The sequence below is a fragment of the Bison bison genome, unplaced genomic scaffold (assembly GCF_000754665.1).
Source record: "Bison bison bison isolate TAMUID 2011002044 unplaced genomic scaffold, Bison_UMD1.0 scf7180017864259, whole genome shotgun sequence".
Taxonomy (NCBI): domain Eukaryota; kingdom Metazoa; phylum Chordata; class Mammalia; order Artiodactyla; family Bovidae; genus Bison; species Bison bison.
This window is the reverse complement of record NW_011494831.1, coordinates 4,215,462-4,231,607: the sequence shown is the minus strand read 5'-3', so window position 1 is coordinate 4,231,607 and position 16,146 is coordinate 4,215,462. Positions and strand designations below refer to the sequence as shown.

Below are 16,146 nucleotides of genomic sequence, written 5' to 3'. Positions count from 1 at the left end.
TAAGCTTTTAAAGAATTATGTCTTTGGGGATTACAAAAAATGACCTGGGAAAAGTTAGACTTGTCAAGAAATACTGGCCACAAAAGAAGAATTCACAAAAGTGAAGTTATTGAAAGAAAACAGATTTGCCCTCAAATATGGTGCTCTGTATATTGATAATTTTGAGCTAATGGCACTTAAATAGTAGGGGATACTCTGACCTTTCTTTTTCTTCCTAAAAGCTGGACATAAAACTCCCATGTGGAAGCTATACCAGGAGGAAAGAAACATTCTTATCACTAAAGATGAGGAATTGAGGCACACACAGACTGGGTTAATCTAACTCGTAGCTTCCTATTGGCTGTTGTTCAGTTGCTAAGTCGTGTGCTGTTACTTTTCCATGCCTGAGAGACCTAGCTCTGGTGCTTCTCAGGGCTCGTAAAGGCCTGGAACTGTCTTTGCTGATTCTGTTCTGTTCTTCGTGGTGAAGAGGGGAGAAAACGTATGTCCTGCTTTTAGGCAAATAGTGGGAGAGCAGAAAGGTTTCCTTGTAGCTGCATTGCTTTGGGCTGAAAATAATCCTTACTGCTAAGCGCCATAATTGGGAGTAGAGGTTGCAAGTTCTGCTGTCTCTTGGCACAAACAGAAAAATGACACTTTGAAATGAAGCAGGACCCTGTGGTCCTTGCCCACCACCGCGTCCCCCACGTGCCTTTTGTTTGTGAAAAAACTTTAGCCAAAGAAGAAGTTTAACCAGAGAAGTGAGAAAATGCAGAAACAAAGCAACACAGTCAACGAAGACCAAATAATAAAGTCATCAAGCATCTGCTGGAGGAAGGCATGGCAACCCATTCCAGTGTTCTTGCTGGGAAAATCCCACAGACAGAGGAGCCTGGCAGGCTATGGCACATGGAGTCACAAAGAGCTGGACACAACTGAAGTGACTGAGCGTCAAACATAGTCAAGGACATTTAGTTCCCTCTCAAGGGCTATAGATAATATTCTGCGCCATGTCCCATGAGCTCTTAGACTGAAACCACCACCAGGTGTAAGAAGTTAACTACATGATGACTGGACTGTAGCCATGACAGAAGCTGCCATAGTTCTGAGATCTGAGCTCAAGAAATGGGGACAAACCGATCCTGGAACTGAAGATTAACTCTACTTAAAACAACCAAGATGACGATGGTCAGATGACCAATTTCAAGATGACTGTCAGAGCTGACTGTGCTGTTTCTACATGAAGCCTCCTCCATCTGGCTATAAAAGCTCTTGCCCACTGATTGTCATGGATGGGGGGAGAGACGGCTTCTGGACAGGTGTCCACCCTCCCCCTACCCTGGGTTGCTGGCATCCAAAATAAAGCAAGCTTTCCTTTCCACCAATTCAGCCTCTTTACTGGCTTTTGAGTGGCAAGCAGCTGGACCCCAGTTTCGGTTACAACTTTATACATGTATTTCCCCCTCCATCTCTGTCCCAAATACATGACTCTGGTCAGTCAGACTGGAAGTCTGGCTGCTGCTTGGTTTCTGTTGAGGCCAGAGGCAGTGCCCACTAGAAAACCACAGCCTCAGAAAAGAGTCTTGAAAGGGGGGCAGGGGGATTATGGGGTGTCCCCAACTAGAGAGGATGCGGGATCACTCAGAGCTGAGGAACAGAAAGATGCACATTTTGAATGTCTATTTTAAAATGCTTATAAATAAACATGAAGAGGGTTTGCTTTTTGTTTTTACCGTGGAGCTATGACACGTTGTCTTGAAGCTGCCAGACACAGTATCTGTCGCATCAAAGAAAGGACTGCGAATGAGACACAGAGTAAATGATTAATCTCCCTTCTGGCCTGTGGCCCCTCCGTCAGTGCTGAACAGCAGGTTGGGGATTTATTTTCAGGGCTCAAAAGAGAGAGATGGGGGTGTCAGCCAAGAGCCAGGGAGTCTACCTGACCCTCAGCACCTCCACCCAACCCGGTTCCTTCTCTCCTCCCCACGGACATATTGAGTGTCACACTTCTAAAAATATCCCCGAGCAGTGAGGCACTATCTCCAAGCCTGGATTCCAGCTCTGCAATGCAGGCCTCCCCTAAGGAGAGCTGCTCCAGGTGAAAGTAATTGTAGCTTCCTGTAGACTTTCTACTCACCACAAGAACATTCCACCAGACTGTGTGAAGTGTTCACAGAAATGTGGGACTCTTTTAGCTAAGCCCTGACTGCCTTCACCTCCTTAATTATTCATCAGGCTCATATATCTTCAGGAGAAATCTAATGGCATTGCTTTTGCTTTTTTTTGCAAAACTCCCTTGAAATTTCCTGAGGATGTTCGCCGTTTGCCTCGCCATTAAGGACTAGCTCCAGCACCACTCAGCCTGTTCAGAGCCCCAGAGAGGTGGACGTGGCTGGAATGACTCTCCAGACGTCGGACGGCCATCCTGGCTTGGGAACGGATGTGTTTGTCCCTCAGAGCCTTCAGTGGGATGAAGAAGGCAGCATGGCAGGAAGGAGTGTCTGTGAGTCAGAGCAGATACAGGTCCTGGAAACTCCCCATCTCACATCTCTACTTCCCGTGGCCCCTGATGGCTCTCAGGTATGTCTGTATTCTTGGGGAGAGGGTCCTTGACCCCTTAAATTTTACCCTCATTGTCCTGACTCTGAATAAGATCACCTGCATTGCTGCAGAGTTAAGAGGTTGTGTTTTTATTCATTTTGCTTTCCGGGATGAGTCCCTTCCGCCCCACCCCATCACCTACCTGTCCTTACCTGTTTCTGTGCCTCAAAAGTGACACAGTGCTCAGCTGTGTCCGGCTCTTTGCGACCCTGTGGACTATACAGTCCATGGGATTCACCAGACTAGAATACTGGAGTGGGTAGTCTTTCCCTTCTCCAGGGGATCTTCGCAACCCAGGGATCGAACACAGGTCTCCTGCACTGCGGGCAGATTCTTTACCAGCTGAGCCACAAGGGAAGCCCAAGAATATTGGAGTGGGTAGCCTATCCCTTCTCCAGCGGATCTTCCGACCCAGGAATCAAACTGGGGTCTCCTGCATTGCAGGTGTATTCTTTACCAACTGAGCTATCAGGGAAACCCCTAAGAGGTGTTACCCGGACAGTACTGTCCTTTTACTGCGTTCAGTCTGTGTGCTTGGGAGGGATTAACTGATGAAGAAACTGAAGCTCAGAGGAGTTGTTGGTGGTGGTGTTCAGTCGCTAAGTTGTGTCCGACTCTTTGTGACCCCATGGACTGCAGCATGCCAGGCCTTCCTGTCCCTCACCATCTCCTGGAATTCACCCAAGTTCATGTCCATTGAATCAGTGATGGTATCCAACCCCTCACAGAGGGGTTAAAGTCACACAGCTAGTGGATGGGAGAGTGGACATGGAGGGTGTTTCTATTGATATAATACTGAGAAGAGGGTTTGGACTCCTGTAGGTGAAGGGTCTGCAGACCTCCTGGCACATAATAGATTCTAACCCTGTGCCATCTGGCCTGGTGGCAGGGCAGGGTCATAGCTGTAACCACAAGCACCTCTGGGGGTCTGGGACTGATTTGACCTTCCTTACAGATCCCACCTGTGGGCCAGTGAAGAGAAAATCATGACTCAGTCCCACCTGGTAAACTGAGTGGGCTGCAAAAGCTGAACAGTGGCTTTGGATAATGATCCATGATCTAGATCTGCCTCCCCAGCTTCTCCTCCGGGCTTCCTGCAGGCTCCCAACAACAGGGAGGGGGCAGTGCTCTTGTGCCCCTCTGGCTGCTCTGGTCTCAGCAGCAGTACCAGGGGCAGCTTGGCTGAGGGGCAGCTTTATTTCACTATGTGGGCCTTGCTCCCAAGAAGCACTGGGCCATGGCCCCTTTACCTCCTGTGGACCCCTCTGCTTCCACCGCACTCTCTGTCTGGACCCTGGCTCTGTGAGTCCATCTGGGCCTCCACCGTGGGGTCACCTTGTCCAGCCCCAGTAGGTCCTACTTCATAGCTGCAACTGTCAACCCAGCGTCCATCTCCCTCAACATACCTGAGGGCAGTTGGATGGATGACCAGTCCCCCAAGATCATCCCCTTGACCAGGCTGACTGACCCAAGGAAGTGCCAGGGTCCTGCCAGTGACACTTCTCAGAGTCACAGGTGAAGAGTGTCTGTTCCCCTCCCCCTGTCTGCCCCACCCCTTCCCACTCTTCCTGCTATGCCCTTCACCCCGAGGGGCAGGCTTTCCTCCCCTTCCTTTCCTGCTCTGCCTCCTTCCAGAAGTCCCTGTGGTCCACTAGGCCAGGCCTGCTGCTAATGTGCTGCAGGGGGAAAGGCACTAGCGGCAGCCCTGCTGGGAGGTCGGGGGACTGGCCTCTGGCCCCTGACCCCTCCCCTGCCCTGGCATCAGGAGCCTCCTGACTCAGAGGTGACCCCCCCAAAGGCTGCAAGAGCCCTTGAAACACAAGTGCTCAGTATGTGGAAGAGCACCGTCCTTGTTAGAGTGGTTGAGAGCAGGGCCTGTGAGATCAGACCAGCTTCTCTAACTTTCTCGGCCAGCTCCCAGCCCTGGAACCTCAGACCAGCTCCTTCACCTCCCAGTTTTTTCACCTCTGGGGAAAGATCCTGTCAGGAGTAGATAGCGGAGTCTCTGGAGCACACGGAGCTGGAACCACGTTGACCGCTGTTGTAGTTGTTGTGACTTTACGATGACCTCTCCCCTTCCACCCATCGTCCCCTCTCCAGACATGATTCAGGAATGAGGCTGTGTCCCTTGTCTTGTTTCAGCTGTTTGGGGAAACAGCAGAAGTGACACGGGTCTGAGACAGAGGCAACCACATGGAGATTTTTACTTTTGGCCACACTGGGTCTTCACTGCTAAGTGCAGGCTTTCTCTAGTTGCTGTGAGCGGGGGCTTCTCTTCCATATGGTGCCTGGCTTTCACGTTGAGGTGGCTTCTCTTGTTGCGGAGCACAGGCTCTCGGTGCAGGGGCTTCAGCAGTTGCACCTTGCCGGCTTAGTAGTGGCTTGCAGGCTCAGTTGCCTTGCAGCATGTGGAATCTTCCTGAACAAAGAATCAAACCTGTTTCCCCCATGTTGGCCGGGTAACTTCCAACCACTGAACCACCAGGGAAGTCCCTGGTGGAGGACTTAACCACTGTGCTTAATCTTAATATTTTCATTTTATGTATATAAAAGTAATTTCAAAAAATGTCTGGAAACATAAAGGAAAAACCTGCTGTAAATCCCATTAACTCAATACAATAGCTATTCCCTTTCAGTTTTTTTCTCCTTAGATAATGTTGATATAGTTGTGCTTATAATACTTATACCAGATCTAAGCCCAGTTTGTTTGTTTGTTTTGGTCTTAGCCTAAAATTACAGCCAAAAATGTTTTCTTGGTTGGTACTTAAACTTTATAATTGTCACCTTAGTGGCAGAATAATATTCCATCGTGTGTCTGTACTATAGTTTGTTAAGATTTAAGGTGAAATGTCAGAAGTAAGAGGTGCTTTATTTTTTGCAAATTTCCATGGGATTTCTCAGAAACTTGTCAGTTGGTTCTTCCCTAAGATCTGTATGAAATATTGGAACAAGACAAGAAGAACCAGAGTCAGCTTTGAAAAGGAGGAATAATGTTACAGAGGGGAATGTGGGTGGGGGGACGTGTATGATTGGGGAGAATGTGTGTACATTTGGTGACAGAGGAATCCTCAAGATGGAAAATTTTAAGGGAACCACAAGAACCCATCAATCTTCAAATAGTTCCTCATCTGCTCTCCATTTTGGTTTTTGAATGGTTTCCTTCCAGGGCCACCCTGTAGATGATGTCTTTGTCTTTCTAGAACCCCTTAGAGGCCGGCATTACTGGATAGCATATTGTCATCCAGCAATACTTTAGTGAAAATTAGTTTTCAGATTTGTTTTCAGGGTTACCATTTCCTGTATTCTTAGGCAACCCTTCCTGTGGCTTGTTACACATCTTCCATCTTGAGAAGACCAGGAACCACATCTGAAGCATGGATTCATTCACTGAACAAATATTTACCAAGTTCCCACTGTTCCCCCAGTGTTGTTCTAGGAGTGGGAGACCGAGCACAGAGCAGGTCAGACAGGATCCAGTTCTCTCGAAACTTACAGTCTAATGAGGGAGACCGACAATAGATACATACATGACTCTTTCTACGTCAAAGATTTTGGAACAAAACATGCTAGAGGATGACTGTCAGCAAGGAGGGGATGTGAGGTAGATGGTGACATTTGAACCAAGAACAATGAGAAGTCTCATGGGAAAATGTTACACAGAGAGCAAATTCTAAGTGCAAAGGCCCGCAGGTACATAAAGGTTGGTCTCTTCCAACGTTTACCCGCAGAGAGACAGACCAGTGTGTCTGGAAACAGAGAGACAGACCAGTGTGTCTGGAAACAGAGAGAAGACCAGTGTGTCTGGAAACAGAGAGAAGACCAGTGTGTCTGGAGAGCAAAGAGCAGGTGGAGGGAGGAAAGAGTCAGAGACTTAGGCTGGCCCAGTGCTGCAATGTGGCAGTGCTGGGGTGGTTCTGAAGCATCAGAGGGAGCCACTAGAAGGTTCTAATATGAGGATAGACTTTGTTTATGTTTTACACCCATCACTGTGGCTGGTCTGGGGAATGGACTGCCTGAGAGGAAACAGGGAGATAAGTGAGGAGGTTCTTGCTATAGTCCAGGAGGAAACAGCCACGGCTTAAATACAAGTGGACAGATTCTGGATTTTTCTGGAGGTAGAACTTCCAGGACTTGCTGATAGATCAGATCTGGAATGTGAACTCAAAGATGCTTCCTAGGTTTTTGCCTTAACAGGGAAGTACCGGGAGCCCCAGGGTAGGGTTTCCCAAACCCAAATGTGTTGTGATGGAGGAGACCGGGGGTTTCTGTGCTGGCAATTTTATTATTTTTTTTAATTTTTCTGCTGCACTTGGTCTTCGTTGTGGTGCAAAGTCTCTTCATTGTGTGGCATGCGAGTTTTCTCTAGCTGGGACTCACGGGCTAAGTTACCCTATGTCATATTGGAATTTTAATTCCCTGACCAGGAATCAAATCCTATTTCCTGCATTAGAAGGCAGATTCTCAACCACTGGACCACCAGGAAAATCCCCTGTATTGGACATTTTATATTTGAGATGGTTTATATACGTTTATCCAAGCAGAGATGTATTGTGTACAGTTGCAAATACAAGTCTGAAATTAGGGCGACAGGTCGGGGAGGTAATTGGGTTGACTACATAAAGCAGAATATAGACAGATTTTCAAGCCATGAAGCTGGATGAGTCTCCCAAAAATGGGAGGAGGAGACAAAAGGAAAGAGGCAGGAGACTGTGCCTTCTGCTCCTCACTTCCTAGCTGCCTGGTGGAGACAGAAGAGCCGTCAAGGAGACTGAGACAGAATAGCCAATGAGGTTGGAAGAAACCAAGGAAGCCAAGAGACTTTGTCTTTAAACATCCCATACTTTTTCAGAGTAGGTTGTCAGTAAACATAAGGAAACATAAACCTTGTGACTGCTTGTTAGTGTCTTTGCAGCCACTGGTACAGACCTGGAACATTGAGTGATGAGTGTCTGGCTGTGGGCTCCAGGGCCCATTAAGTTTCCCATTATCTCTGGCATCAAGGCTGATACCTCTGCCTGGCTCCAGAGACCTGGTGAAATCGGACTCCACCCCCAGCTCTTTCTTGACTCCTGCCACACACCCTGTGGACTGGGGCCCCACTTGCCTCCTGGCAGGACTCACCCTATGCTGTGTCGCCTACATGGTGTGAGGTAAGCTCATTCCTACCTCCAAAAGTGACGGACACCCAGAACCACAACCTTGTGCCTGGCACTTAGTAGGTGCTCAAAGGTCGTTGTCACCAGTGAATGGAACTTTCCCTCACTTCTCCAGCCCATACTGGCCTTTAGATTCTTTGCTGGCCACTTAGTCCTTCTCAACTTATTTGTCCTATAGCAAATATAACAAAAACAGAAATAGCTACAATTTATTAAGGTTTATTATATGCCAGATTCTATGTGCCAGTGACATATACACATATGTATTTATTTATATGCTGTTGCTGCTCAATCACTTCAGTCATGTCCGACTCTTTGTGACCCTATGGACTGTAGCCTTCCAGGCTCCAGGCTCCTCTGTCCATGGAATTCTCCAGACAAGAATACTGGAGTGGGTAGCTATGCCCATCTCCAGGGGATCTTCCCAACCCAGGGATCGAACTCAGGTCTCCTGCATTGCAGAGATTCTTTTTTAAAAATGTATTTATTTATTTTAATTGGAGCCTAATTATTTTACAATATTGTGGTGGTTTTTGCCATACATAGACATGAATCAGCCACAGGTGTACTTGTGTCCCCCATCCCAAACCCGCTCCCACCTCCCTCCCCATCCCATCCCTCTGGGTTGTCCCAGTGCACTGGCTTTGAGTGCCCTGTTTCATGTGTCGGACTTGGACTGGTCATCTGTTTCACATACGGTAATATACATGTTTCAATGCTATTCTCTCAAATCATCCCACCCTTGCCTTCTCCCAGTGGGTCCAAAAGTCTGTTCTTTATATCTGTGTCTCTTTTGCATTCTCACGTATAGGGTCGTCATTACCATCTTTCTAAATTCCATATATATGCATTAATATACTGTATTGGTGTTTTTCTTTCTGACTTACTTCACTCTGTATGATAGGCTCCAGTTTCAAACACCTCATTAGAACTGATTCAAATGCATTCTTTTAAATATATGAGTAATATTCCATTGTGTGTATGTACCACAGCTTTCTTATCCATTCGTGCACACAGATTCTTTACCATCTGAGCCATCAGCAAAGCCCACATTCTCTATTATATATTCTCTTATATATTTTTTCTTTAATCTTTATACTAATCTTGTGAAATAGATACCATTAACCCAATTTTACATATTAGGAAAATAAGTCTCAGTGATAAAGTAAGAGATACAGTAATTGCTTAATGCTGCCTAGCTAGTCAGTGCCTCAGCCAAGTTAGGAAGGCAGGCCTCTCTGACTCCAAAGCTCTTATTTCTTTCTCTATATTTTTCTATATGGGTGTTGTCTCAACTGGCTTGTGACATTTTGTTGTTGTTTGTAAGCACTGTGTTGATGGCTTCTTTGGTTTGGGGTGGGAAGTTGTTTGATCGTCTGTATACAGCAGGTGCTCCCTAATCGCCTACCCTTTGTGAGTTGTGTCAGCATGCAGATGAGAGCCATGAGGAACAAAACATTCCATGTATCTGTCAAAGCTGTCCTGCAAGGTCCCAGGCTGAATATAAGAAGGTAGAGTGGATGCATTCCAGGGGCCCAAAAATCTCCCTCAGGCCAGGTTAACCCTGCCCTGTCCTCTCCTCCCTGCCCAGTGGATTTTCTACCATTGGTGTCACTTACATATTAAGCAACAGAGGCCTGCATAAAGCCTATCCCACAGGTGCTTCAAGCAGCTGTCGGTACTAGCAAACTGTCCTCGGGATCAGGGGCATGACCAGATGGAGAATAACAGAATCTTGAAACTGAAACAGATCATCTGGATTCTAGAGCAGCCTCCTGCTCAGGAGAGGAATCTGCCAGGCAGGAACTGGGGCATAACTCCAGCAATAGAAGCTTGTGTGTGTGCATGCTAAGTCACTTCAGTCATGTCCAACTGTTTAGGACTCTATGGACTGTAGCTCACCAGGCTCCTCTGTCCATGGGATTCTCCAGGCAAGAATACTGGAGTAGCTTTCCATGCCCTCCTCCAGGGGATCTTCCCATCCCAGAGATTGAACCCTTGTCTCTTATGTCTCCCCCACTGACAATTGGGCTCTTTACTGCTAACATACCTGAGAAACCCCAATAGAAGCTTATTACCCATCAAATGGCCAAGTTCTTTCTTAACTGAAGTCAAGACTACCCACCCACAAAGGCCCCATTTCTACCAACAGGTGTGACACAACACGGGTCTAATCTTTCACTATGCTTGATAGCACTTCTTGTTCCCAAAGCCAGCAGTTTCAAGGCCCTGGTGTCCTGGCCTCCACAATCACTTCAGTCACACATTAGATGACCTATTACTTTGCCCCCTTCCAGGCCCCTCTTGTGGATGTTTCAGATGGGCAAAGAGGAGGATCCGAATGGTGAGCACTGGGCCAGCTGCTCGTGGGAGGAAGAAAGGGCCTCCCAGCACCTAAGAAAGATTTTCTCCCCTGCGTGGACTGCCTGACCCTGTCCTCGCTCAAGGCTTTCTGCTCCCCTAGAGCATGGGCAAGAGAGAATATGCCCATGTACTTTTTACAGAATTAATGTAGTAAATATCAATATCTGGCAAGATGGCCTGGCACATGGGGGCACAAAAGACATGTTAGTTTTCTTTCCCTCTTTATTTATTTATAATATAATATTCTATTTATTTAACATTTAACAATAATACTCCATTTACTAAACATGTAATAATCTGCTATTTTAATAGTTCCAACTAAAAACATGTAGTATATGTTCAGTATAGACATGAGAAAATTTGAAAAGTTTACTCAAGAAAATAAACATTCCCAACCAATATCATCATCCAGAGATAAGCTCTCAAACCCTTAATATATTTCCTTTCAGTCTTCTTTCTAGACATAAATATACACAGAAATCAGTTTTACTTATGTAGACATATATTTGTACATGCAGAATTGAGCTCATATTTAAAACTGTGTCCTTTCCACCTAACAGCAATTAGTGATTATTTTCCTCTGCCATTAAAAAAAAGATTTAAAAAAATGGCTATAATATACCATCATATCATGTAGGTTGTTTCCAATTTTTTTTTAATTTATTTATTTTTTGTTGAAGGATAATTGCTTTACAGAATTTTGCTGTTTTCTGTCAAACCTCAACATGAATCAGCCATAGGTATATATAAATCCCCTCCCTTTTGAAGCTCCCTCCCATCTCCCTCCCCATCCCACCCCTCTAGGTTGATACAGAGTCCCTATTTGAGTTTCCTGAGCCATATGGCAAATTCCCCTTGGCTATCTATTTTACATATGATAAGTTTCCATGTTACTCTTTCCATACATCTCACCCTCTCCTCCCCTCTCCCCATGTCCATAAGTCTATTCTCTATGTCTGTTTCTCCACTGTTGCTCTGTAAGTAAATTCTTCAGTACCATTTTTCTAGATTCTGTATATATGTGTTACAATACAGTATTTATCTTTCTCTTTCTGACTCACTTCACTCTGTATAACAGGTTCTAGGTTCATCACCTCATTAGAACTGACTCAAATGTGTTCCTTTTTATGGCTGAGTAATAGTCCATTGTGTATATATACCACAACTTTTTTATCCATTCATCTGTCAGTGGACATCTAGGTTGCTTCCATGTTCTAGCTATTATAAATGGTGCTGAAATGAACAATGGGATACATGTGTCTCCTTCAATTTCGGTTTCCTTAGGGTGTATGACTAGAAGTGGGATTGCTGGGTCATATGGAGGTGTTATTCCTAGTCTTTTAAGGAATCTCCATACCGTCTTCCATAGTGGCTGCATCAATTTACATTCCCACCAACAGTGCAAGTGTTCCCTTTTCTCCACACCCTCTCCAGCACTTATTGTTTGTAGACTTTTTGATAAGGGCCATTCTGACCAGTGTGAGGTGATATCTCACTGTAGTTTTGATTTGCATTTCTCGAATAATGACCGATGTTGAGCATCTTTTCATGTGTTTGTTAGCCACCTGTATGTCTTTTTGGAGAAATGTCTGTTTAGGTCTTTACCCCACTTTTTGAGTAGGTTGTTTGTTTTTCTGGTATTGAGTTGTATGAGCTGGTTGTATATTTTGGAAATTAATCCTTTGTCAGTTGTTTCATTTGCTATTTCATTTGTTATTCACTTAATATTCACATAATATTGAAAAAAATTTCAATATTTTCTCCCATTCTTAGGGTTGTCTTTTCACCTTGCTTATAGTTTCCTTTGCTGTGCAAAAGCTTTTAAGTTTAATTGGGTCCCACTTGTTTACTTTTGTTTTTATTTCCGTTACTCTAGGAGATGGGTCATAGAGGATCTTGCTTTGATTTATGTCATCAAGTGTTCTGCCTATGTTTTCCTCTAAGAGTTTTATAGTTTCTGGTCTTACATTTAGGTCTTCAATCCATTTTGAGTTTATCTTTGTGTATGGTGTTAGGAAGTGTTCTAATTTCGTTCTTTTACTTGTAGCTGACCAGTTTTCCCAGCACCATTTATTGAAGAGGCTGTCTTTGTCCCATTTATATTCTTGCCTCCTTTGTCAAAAATAAGGTACCCATAGGTACATGGGTTTATTTCTGGGCTTTCTATCTTGTTCCATTGGTCTATATTTCTGTTTTTCTGCCAGTACCATACTGTCTTGATGACTGTAGCTTTGTAGTATAATCTGAAGTCAGGAAGGTTGATTCCTCCATCTCCATTCTTCTTTCTCAAGACTGCTTTGGCTATTTGGGGTCTTTTGTGTTTCCATATGAATTGTGAAATTTTTTGTTCTAATTTTGTGAAAAATGCCATTGGTAATTGGATAGGGATTGCATTAAATCTGTAAATTGCATTTGGTAGTATAGTCATTTTTCACAATATTGATTCTTCCTACCCAGGAACATGGAATATCTCTCCATCTGCTTTATGTCATCTTTGATTTCTTCCATTAGTGTCTTATAATTTTCTGTGTACAGTTCTTTTGTCTCCTTAGGTAAGTTTATTCCTAGATATTTAATTCTTTTTATTGTAATGGTGAATGGGATTGATTCCTTAATTTCTCTTTCTGATTTTTCATTGTTAGTATATAGAAATGCAAGTGATTTCTGTGTATTGATTTGTATCCTGCAACTTTGCTAAATTCACTGATTAGCTCTAGTAATTTTCTGATTCTATCTTTAGGGTTTTCTATGTACAGTATTATGTCATCTCAAACAGTGAGAGCTTTACTTCTTTTCCAATCTGGATTCCTTTTATTTCTTTTTCTTCTCTGCTGTTGCTAATACTTCCAGAACTATGTTGAATAATAGTGGTGAAAGTGGACACCCTCATCTTGTTCCTCTTCTTAGGGGGAATGCTTTCAGTTTTTCACCATTGTTTGCTGTAGGCTTATCATATATGGCCTTTACTATGCTGAGGTAGGTTCTTTCTATGCCAATTTTTTGAAGAGTTTTAATCATAAATAGGTGCTGAATTTTTTCAAAGGCTTTTTATGCATCTATTGAGATAAGCATATGGTTTTTATCTTTCAGTTTGTTAATATGGTGTATCACATTGATTGATTTCCATATATGAAAGAATCCTTACATCCCTGGAATAAACCCAACTTGATCATGGTCTGAAAAAGCAGAGACATTACTTTGTCAACAAAGGTCCATTTAGTCAAGGCTGTGGTTTTTCCAGTAGTCATGTATGGATGTGAGAGTTGGACTATAAAGAAAGCTGAGTGCCAAAGAATTGATGCTTTTGAACTATGGTATTGGAGAAGACTCTCGAGAGTCCCTTGGACTGCCAGGAGATCCAACCAGTCCATCCTAAAGGAGATCAATCCTGAGTGTTCATTGGAAGGAATGATGTTGAAGCTGAAATTCCAATACTTTGGCCATCTAATGCGAAGAGTTGACTCATTTGAAAAGACCCTGATGCTAGGAAAGATTGAGAGCAGAAGGAGAAGAAGACGGCAGAGGATGAGATGGTTGGATGGCATCACTGACTCAATGGACATGGGTTTGGGTGAACTCTGGGAGTTGGTGATAGACAGGGAGGCCTGGCATGCCTCCCTGCCTCCTTTGTGGGGTTGCAAAGAGTCGGACATGACTGAGTGACTGAATTGAACTGAGCTTTTTGACGTGTTGCTGAATTCTGTTCGCTAAAATTCTGTTGAGGATTTTTGCATCTATGTTCATCAGTGGTATTGGCCTGTGGTTTTATTTTTTGTGTGTTGTCTTTGTCTGGTTTTGGTATCAGGGTGATGGTGGCCTCGTAGAATGAGTTTGGAAGTGTTCCTTCCTCTGCAATTTTTTGAAAGAGTTTTAGGAGAATAAGCATTAGCTCTTCCCTAAATGTTTGATAGAATTCTCCTGGGAAGCCATCTGGTCGTAAGCTTTTGTTTTGGGGGGAAATATTTGATCACAGCTTCAACTTCAGTGCTTGTAATTGGGTTGTTCATAATTTCTGTTTCATCCTGGTTCAGTCTTGGAAGATTGAACTTTTCTAAGAATCTGTCCATTTCTTTCAGGTTATCTATTTTATTGCCATATAGTTGTTTATAATAGTCTCTTATAATCCTTTGTATTTCTGCATTATCTGTTGTAACTTCTCCTTTTTCATTTCTAATTTTGTTGATTTGATGCTTCTCTCTTTTTTTTATTGATGAGTCAGGGGCTAAGGGTTTGTCAATTTTGTTTATCCTCTCAAAGAACCAGCTTTTAGATTTATTCATCTTTACTATTGTTTCTTTTATTTCTTTTTCATTTATTTCTGTTGGATGTTTATGATTTCTTTCCTTATACTAATTTTGGGGTTTTTTTTCTTCTTTTTTTTTTTTTCCAGTTGCTTTAGGTATAAAGTTAGGTTGTCTAATCGATGTTTTTCTTGTTTTTTGAGGTAGGATTGCATTGCTATAAACTTCCCTCTTAGAACTGCTTTTGTTGCGTTCTATAGGTTTTGAGTTGTCGTGTTTTCATTGCCATTTGTTTCTAGAAATTTTTTTATTTCCCTTTTGATTTCTTCAGTAACCTGTTGGTTATTTAGAAATGTGTTGTTTAATCTCCATGTGTTTGAGTTTCTTACAGTTTTTTTCCTTGTAATTGACACCTAGTCTCATAGCATTGTGGTTGGAGAAGATGCTTGATACAGTTTCAATTTTCTTAAACTTACTGAGGTTTGATTTGTGACCGAAGATATGGTCTATCCTGGTTCCATGTGCACTTGAGAAGAAGGTGTATTCTTCTGCATTTGGATGGAATGTCCTGAAGATATCAATGAGATCCATCTCATCTAATGTATCATTTAAGGCTTGTGTTTCCTTATGAATTTTCTGTTTTGATGATCTGTTCATTGGTGAGAGTGGAGTGTTAAAGTCTCCTGCTATTATTGTGTTACTGTCAGTTTCCTTTTATGTCTGTTAGTGTTTGTCTTATGTATTGAGGTGCTTCTATGTTGGGTGCATAGATATTTACAATTGTTTTGTCTTCCTCTTGGTTGATCCCTTGATCATTATGTAGTGTCCTTCCTTATTTCTTGTAATCTTCTTTATTTTAAGGTCTATTTTGTCTGATATGAGGATTACTACTCCAGCTTTCTTTGGCTTCCCATTTGCATGGAAAGTATTTTTCCATCCTCCCTCTTTCAATCTATATGTGTCTTTAGGTCTGAAGTGGGTTTCTTGTGGACAACATATATATAGGTCTTGTTTTTGTATCCATTCAGCCAGTCTGTGTCTTTTAGTTGGAGCATTTAATCCATTTACATTTAAAGTAATTATTGATATATATGTTCCTATTTCCATTTTCTAATTGGGGTTGATTTTGTAGATCTTTTTTCTTCTGTTGTATTTCTTGACTATATAAGTCTGTTTAACATTTGTTGTAAAGCTGGTTTGGTGGTATTGAATTCCCTTAACTTTTGCTTGTCTGAAAGCTTTTTATTTCTCCATCAATTTTGAATGAGATCCTTGCTGGGTACAGTAATCTTTGTTGTAGATTTTTCCCTTTCAGTACTTTAAATATATCCTGCCGTTCCCTTCTGGCCTGCAGAGTTTCTGCTGAAAGATCAGCTGTTAAACATATGGGGTTTTCCTTGTATGTTACTTATTGCTTCTCCCTTGCTGCTTTTTAATATTCTTTCTTTGTGTTTAGTCTTTGTTAGTTTGATAAGTATATGTCTTGGCATCTTTCTCCTTGGGTTTATCCTTTTTGGGACTCTTTGTGCCTCTTTGACTTGATTGGCTATTTCCTTTTGCATGTTCGGGAAATTTTCAACTATCAGATCAGATCAGATCAGATCAGTCGCTCAGTCGTGTCTGACTCTTGGTGACCCCATAAATCGCAGCACACCAGGCCTCCCTGTCCATCACCAACTCCCAGAGTTCATTCAGACTCACGTCCATCGAGTCAGTGATGCCATCCAGCCATCTCATCCTCTGTCGTTCCCTTCTCCTCCTGCCCCCAATCCCTCCCAGCATCAGAGTCTTTTCCAATGAGTCAA

The 16,146-nt window shown here is 43.2% G+C and overlaps 1 protein-coding gene across 1 annotated transcript in view; it reads left to right on the top strand.

Annotated features, from left to right (window-relative positions):
- The first annotated feature begins 2,376 nt into the window (after positions 1 to 2,376).
- PLA2G4E (phospholipase A2, group IVE) overlaps positions 2,377 to 16,146 on the top strand; it is a 79,332-nt gene continuing 65,562 nt past the window's right edge. Inside the window, exon 1 of the mRNA XM_010848059.1 lies at positions 2,377 to 2,559. Within this exon, the coding sequence (XP_010846361.1) occupies positions 2,377 to 2,559 (183 nt within the window). The remainder of the gene's footprint in view (positions 2,560 to 16,146) is intronic.